This window comes from Otolemur garnettii, unplaced genomic scaffold, assembly GCF_000181295.1.
Source record: "Otolemur garnettii isolate 467f Iridium unplaced genomic scaffold, OtoGar3 scaffold00133, whole genome shotgun sequence".
NCBI lineage: Eukaryota > Metazoa > Chordata > Mammalia > Primates > Galagidae > Otolemur > Otolemur garnettii.
This window is the reverse complement of record NW_003852528.1, coordinates 1,003,512-1,010,999: the sequence shown is the minus strand read 5'-3', so window position 1 is coordinate 1,010,999 and position 7,488 is coordinate 1,003,512. Positions and strand designations below refer to the sequence as shown.

The following is a 7,488-nucleotide window of genomic DNA, read 5'->3' as shown; positions in this document are numbered from 1 at the left end:
GCAGAGACGGGAGCAGAGATGGGGAGCAGAGATGGGGGACAGAGATGGGGAGCAGAGATAGGGGACAGAGATGGGGGACAGAGACAGAGGAGCAGAGACAGGAGCAGAGACGGGAGCAGAGATGGGGAGCAGAGATGGGGGACAGAGACGGGGAGCAGAGACAGGAGCAGAGATGGGGAGCAGAGATGGGGGACAGAGACAGAGGAGCAGAGACAGGAGCAGAGATGGGGAGCGAGATGGGGGCAGAGATGGGGGACAGAGATGGGGAGCAGAGACAGGAGCAGAGACTGGGAGCAGAGACGGGGAGCAGGGACACAGCGGTCTCAGCCCGTCTCTGCCGTCAGTTCTGGGCAGGCAACACTCCCGGTTGTATCAAAGCTAATCCTCTCTCCTGTCATGTGCTCCTCCTTTTCTTCTTCTCTCTCTCTTTCTTTCTTTTTTTTGGGGGGGAGAGGCATTTAATATATACATAATTTTTTAAGCCACCTTCATGGAGTATGTTAGGGTATTAGTTTAAAGGGGCACCAGAGCATTATTCTTGACTTTGGATTGAACCATCAATTTTGACAAAACTATTTTTTGACAAAACTCTAGGCCATTTAAGCAAAAGCCCAGGGATGCATAGCCCCTGAGATCTGTTCTTGTGATAAAATTCCAAGATTCCCTGAGATTCCAATCACATCACAGACTCCCCCCCAAATCTCCTCACAGCATCATCATGGGAGCAGCAGGAGGGAGTGTGTCCCCTCACCTGTGGCCAGGTGATCAGCCTGCATGCCCCTTCTCTGGGGCCTGGGGTCTGTCCACTCAGCCACACTCCTCACATATTTCTCCCCTGGTGATTGATCTATTCCGGCCGCCATTCCTGAGAACATCATAAACACTGTCCGACATTTCCAGCAGTCACCTTGAGGTTCTCACAGCCATAGCGGCCAGGGCATCCGTCTTAAAGAAAGACTGTTGCTGTCTTTGCCGTGATCGAAAATAGTCTCTTCCAGCCCATAAAGTACAGGCTACAAATTCATAACATGCACCGCCACCTGGCCACATGTCTGCCCGCAGCAGAATGCCAAATGTGTGCAGGTACGTGCTGTGTCCCCTGTCCCCAGCTCCTGCAGGCAGTGCGGGCAAGTGACCGTGCTGAGAGGCAAGGAGGGGATCAGCCGAGGAAACCGTCTGTAAGGCTCACCGAACATAAGGCAGTGTCTCCATCCTCACCCCAAATCCAGCTGTCTCTGCAAAGAAAACCCTGGGGTGATGAGTGCCTGTCTGGTCCCCAGAAATCCCTCAGGGTCCCGTCCCCCTGCATTCCTCTTGCTTCCACCTCTCGCCTCAGTTCCCTGCGGTCCCTTCACTAATGACCCAATTCGTCAGAACCCCCGTCTGGTCAGACCCAGTGTCTGCTCAGAGGAGTCCAGGTTTTGTTTTCAGATTTAACCTAGAATTTCAGGGTTTGGGGGGGTCAGGAGGTCACTCCCAGCACATTATTCACCTCTCAGGCTTTTATAAAGTTCCAAATAAAACTTAACTTTGAGATATTATGCCATCTTGAGCCCAAGCCAGGATGAAATCAATTGGGAATGTCAAAGGCAGATGAAGGGAAGCCAAAGACCTTTTTTTTTTTTTTTTGTCTAAAGAAGGGAAAGTGCACACAGGTGAGTCTGAAGGAGTGAGGAAATGGGGAGTCTGTGGCATCCAAGAGGTAAACACAGTGCTCAGCCTGAGACCCTGCTGCCTCAGGCTCCCGGGTCCCTGGCCTCGGTCCTCATCAACAGCCATTGCCAGCCCCCAAGACTGCCGTGTGTGTGCACTGCCCACCTATCCCCTGTGGGCCTCTGCACAGCTCCCCACATGTCAAGAGCCCATGGGGGGTGGCTGTGTGAAGGCAACAGAAGCTAATCTTTGAAAGGTTCATAGTGGGGGCTGTCACCGTGAGAAGGCAGTCAGCTGGTTCTTGTCCCCAGCCTCTTGTACTCCGGGGGACTGTCCCGCCAGAGCTGGGACTGCCTGGCCAAGCTCTCTCACTGCACCTCTGTTAAGAAATGGCAACCTTGGCTTGGCAAGAGCGCAGTGGTTACCGCACTAGCCACATGCACTAAGGGTGGCGGGTTTGAACCCGGCCAGGGCCAGCTAAACAATGACAACTACAACAAAAAGTAGGCATTGTGGCTGGTGCCTGTAGTCTCAGCTACTTGAGAGGCTAAGGCAAGAGAATTGCTTAAGCACAAGAGTTGGAGGTTGCTATGACCTGTGATGCCATAGCGCTCTATGAAGGGCGACATAGTGAGACTCTTGGTGATCTTTGGAAAGTCATCAATGACTTGTATATTTAGAGGAATCTCAACCAGAATTATACATGAATACGAAGCACCATGCATCTTAGCAGTAACGTCGTGTGTGCGTGTACCCGCTGTACTGGAGTCACCAAGCCGCATCACTAGTGAGCCTCGACTTGAGGAGTCTGCCCTGTGGGAAAGTTGGATGATTAGCCCACGAAACTTAGAAGACTGTGATTGTTGTAGCTGAATAGGGAGGCAAGGAGAGGGCTCCTTCTGTTTCTAGAATCTGCATTCTAGTTCTGGATGTAAAAATTATGTAAGAAATGAACTTCATAATTAAAATATGATAATAAGTTAAAGTACTTTGCAGGATTCTTTGGGAAACATGACATCCTGATGCGCAGAGATCCCAGATACACACTGTGTGATTTCCCTCACCATTGGCCCCAGCAGGTGGGAATTTGGCCCCTGCCTGCCCAGGACAGCAGCTGTCCTGAGTTTACAGCATCAGGGGCCTCACCTGTGACTCGCTCCCATCTCAGCCTCCAGACTCAGCACTCAGCCCTGCTGGTACCTTTTCTGGCTCTTGTGAATTTGGACAGGCGACATGCCGGGTCTCCGTGATGGTGCTGCCAGGTCGTTGTTTGTTATTTATTCCACAGTTAGATTTCTGATTTCTGACTCGACACCCTTACGCTGCATTTAGGTAAGGGTAATCCTCGTTTGTTACCATCTGTCTTTACACAGACATGCCTGAAAATCTTGTGCAGTTTTATTTTTTGTTATCTTTTATAATTGATGCTGCAATGAGGGCTAGGAAGCTTCTGCACAAAAAGCAATGAGGAATAATCGTAGTACTCACTGCAGTGACCACAGGACTGTGGGTGCAGAGCACAAAGTCGCCACCTAGGCTGGGGTGGCATTCTCCCGGTCACCACAGCACCAAGCCATAAACCCTCCTCCTACTTTACACATAAGACCAATGTGGGCTCAAGCTTAAACAAACTTTCCAAGGAAGCAGCAGAGCAGATCCAGGGCAGGTGATGCTTTAGGCCAGGTTAGGGTCCCTGTGAGCCCTGGTGGTGTCCCTGCTGATCTCCAATCTCGTGGTGCCTCGTCTTCCACAGCTCAGAGAAACTGGCAGGCCCTATGGCACAATTTATCCTCCCAGCAACTCAGCTCCCCTACAATGACAAGGACCCTCACCAGAGAGGACAGTTGCAGTGAGCCAATAGGGCAGCTCAGGGCCCAAAAGGCGGGCTCTCTGCTGCAGGCCATTTTATCTGTCATCGTTTCATCTCATCCTCATTTCTGGGTCTGTGTATGTGGTTGATGTAGTCACTTAACAGACCCAGAATGGACCTTTTCCCAGACCTGGTAACACTCAGATCAAATAGTAATGGCCACTTTTTAAAAACTGTTTCAAATATTCCTCAAGTAAGGTCACAATGTGTTAGAGACATTGGACCAGAGGGCCCCAGTGCTGACGTCGACCTCTGGTGTGGAGACAGGTGGTCCTGGGAGTGCCCTTCCCCCTTCCTCACTGTCTGGATCCTGTTAAGTAATTTACAGCCAATTCCATTATTTCCCTTGACACTCTTGCTACAGAAGCTCTCTTTTAGAGAAGGGATTCATTCTTCAAATGTAATGTTATTTTAAATATTGTACAGGAGTCCATCCTCTCTCTAAAATAAAGAATGAAGAGTTATTTGTAATTCATTTCCCCAACATCCCTGCCTTCTAATCAAAATCTCCCCAGGTCCCACAGACCCAGAGAACCACCCAGCACCTGTCTGGTGGGCTTAATTAACCAATTCATGTTTGCACTCGTCAAGGGACAGAAAGGGTCAAATTGCTCTATTTAATACAATGTATAACACGGGGTCTCAAACCCAAAACCACTGAGCTTGGGTGCAGCCAGTGGGAACTGGAATCTGCATTCTAGTTCTGGATGTAAAAATTATGTAAGAAATGAACTTCATAACTAAAATATGACAAGTTAAACTACTGGGAAACATAACATCCTGATGAGCAGAGATCCCATATACACCCTGTGTGACTTCTGACGCTAGAAGACTGTGGACATCGTTCCAGGTATCGTGTTAAGTTGATACTGACTGTGGTTTAACGCTTTGCTTGTTAATTTGCGGGTGACTTGTAGATCTGCAGGGCTCGGGGTCATCTGTGTGTCTTACAGTTGAAACTCCCAGAGGAAAACAGTTAGTTATTCATCCTTTGAACAGCAGAGAAACTGGTGTCAGCTCGCTCTGAGTGGCTTCCTGACGTGACGCCCTCTGCCCCTGGCTGACCCCTCTGTCCCGGTGCTAACACTGTGCTCTGTGTCTTTTCTACCTCCCTGGATACAACAGTATTGTGGAAGCAGATCATCGAGCGCAATGGTGGGATCCTCTCCAACACCCTGAACATCAGCTGTCTGGCCAAGATCACCGACGGCTTTACCCAGAGACACATAGTGGAGGTCGTTAAGGAGGTGCTCACAGACAGACGAGTCCGGCAGCAAGCTCAAAGGCCACTTACTGCAGCCGAGTTCACTTTGGTGATAACCGGCATCAACCCAGTGTTCAGAGAGGAAGAAGAGACCCTGAAGGTAAGCCCAGGCCGGATGGCCAAACCCCGCAGCAAACCCGCATCTCGTCACCTCCTCCCTCCGGTCTCCTGGGTGTCATGAATTTGAACTGTGCCATGGATGATGAAATTTGAAAGCTTGGTTATTTTTGGATTATAAAATCTTTTGAGCTGTGGCAGGAAAGCATGTGTCTGCCATGTTTTAGGAGAATCATGATTTGTGACCTTAGAAACTAACAGCCAAATTGCAGAACTAAGCAGCAGCTCCAGTCCACGGGGTCCTGACATGCACATGCACACACAGGCTGTCGTCACGACGCTTCGTATCAGGGAACATGCTGCATAGATGAAACCATTCCCTAAATTGCAATTTCAAACTCCTGCTGTTTTGTCCCATATTTGCCACTTTTCCGTTTTCAGTTCATTTGCAATAGGAAACCACAGAGAACTCACCAAAATTTAGTTTTCCAATGTCTGCATATTGGAAACATTGGAATATTCTGAGATATTCACAGAACTTTCTAAACCTGGAGGGAACTTTGAGAATCATCTCTTCCAACTCCCCCTTTTATGAGAAGACACAAAGTTGATGAGAGTCACCTGCTTCTTCATTTACAGAAGTGGCCCAAGACACAAGCGCGGGTGGAGCCCTAGGCTTGATGCCAAACCAGTGCACCCTCCTCAAACTGCACCTGCTCTTCATTTGGGTTTTTTGTTTGTTTGTTTTTTCTTTTTGCAGTTTTGGCTGGGGCCGGGCTTGAAGCCGCCACCCCCAGTGTATGGGGCCAGCACCCTACTCCTTGAGCCACAGGCACCACCCATCACCTGCTCTTCTTTAAATCAAGATGAATTCAGTGGTGTCCTCTTTCTGAACATAGTTGCCTTGACCAAGGCCAAAGGCAAGGGAAGAACATTACATCCACTGAATTAAAGGCTGCCATAGCATTGGTGGTGCAATCACCAGAAACAGGGTTGAAAGTCTCAGTCAAGCCTCTCACCCCTGGGAACTTGCTTAAGATGAAGAAAATTGCCCCACACAACGTATCATTTTCCTACCAAGTCTATAAACTGTGTCTGTCCTGGTTTGCCCCTAATGCTTCAGTGGAGGTAGAAATTAGCCATAATATGATTCCAGCAATAATGGTCTATGACAGGGGTTGGAAAACTATTACCTTCAAGGTCCAGATAGTGAATATTTCAGGTTTTGAAAGTCATGCAGTCTCTCTCACAACTATTCAACTCTGCATCATGATACCAAAGCCTCCATACACGAAACAGAAATGAAGACGTATGGCTGGGTTCCAATAAAACTTTCTTTGCAAAAGCAGGCAACAGGCCAAATTTGGCCCATCAACTATATTCTGCTGTCCCCTTCTCTATCAAAACTGAAAAAAAAATATTTTTAACTCCAGCTGAGTTTTTGCTAAACATCTGGATTAATATTCTTACTATTTAAATCTTATTCATCATAATTGCAAATATTTTTCTGCTTCAATGATGTATTACATGTTTTTTTCTGAAATTCCCAACTTTTTTCTTTCTAAAAATATTAACTTTTCTCCTTATATTGAGGATTTAGATTTAGGATGTTAAAACCGGCTCAGTGCCTGTAGCTCAAGCAGCTAAGGTGCCAGCCACATACACCAGAGCTGGCAGGTTCGAATCCAGCCTGGGCCTGCCAAACAACAATGACAACTACAACCAAAAAATAGCTGGGCGTTGTGGCGGGCACCTGTAGTCTCAGCTACTTGAGAGGTCAAAGCAGGAGACTCACTTAAGCCCAGGAGTTGGAGATTGCTGTGAAGCCATGGCACTCTACCCAGGGCAACAACTTGAGGCTCTGTCTCAAAAAAAAAAAGGATGTTAAAACCTATTCTTTCTCTTAGCTGGGTTTTTAACTTTCCAAAGTGATCTCTAGAGGTTTTCCTATTTGGCATTATAGGTCTGATTATACTATTCCAGAGAAGGAAATACTATCATTTTATGACCTGGGATGAGAATGTACATGTTTTGCACACCCATTCTTGGCGTGTCTTACCCCTTTATTCATGTTTTAAGAAAATGAATCATTTTCTCAGCACTACCCTTTCCCCACAGGCCACATCTGCTTCCATCTCAGTCCTAGTACTCAGCACCACACCTAACCCCAAGTGATATTCAGTAAGCTCATTTAGGGACACATTTATTGAGCAGATGGATGGATGGAGTGACACCATCACACCCTTGAATAACGTGATACCATTGCTGTAGTTGCTTATAATGAGGAAAGCCCTGAGAAATTTTACCTAATCATCCTCCTGACAATGTATCAGACTAAGGTCTTGCAGATTCTCCAAGCACATTCTACACTCCTCCATGGATATGATGAAGAAAGTATTTAACCATAGTAAGGATACAAATTATAAAAATGTCAGCTAATACTGACCTACTGCTCACTGTGCGCCAGCCACTATCCACTCACCTCGGCCTCACCAGCTAATACTGACCGACCGCTCACTCTGCACCAGCCACTATCCACTCACCTCGGCCTCATCAGCTAATACTGACCGACCACTCACTCTGTGCCAGCCACTATCCACTCAGCTCAGCCTCATCAGCTAATACTGACCGACTGCTCACTCTG

At 47.6% G+C, this 7,488-nt stretch overlaps 1 protein-coding gene across 1 annotated transcript in view; it reads left to right on the top strand.

Moving 5' to 3' along the window:
- The window catches only part of IQCA1 (IQ motif containing with AAA domain 1), a 165,179-nt gene that overhangs the window by 156,942 nt on the left and 749 nt on the right, over positions 1 to 7,488 (top strand). The window contains exon 18 of the mRNA XM_003798264.3: positions 4,649 to 4,887. Within this exon, the coding sequence (XP_003798312.3) occupies positions 4,649 to 4,887 (239 nt within the window). The remainder of the gene's footprint in view (positions 1 to 4,648; positions 4,888 to 7,488) is intronic.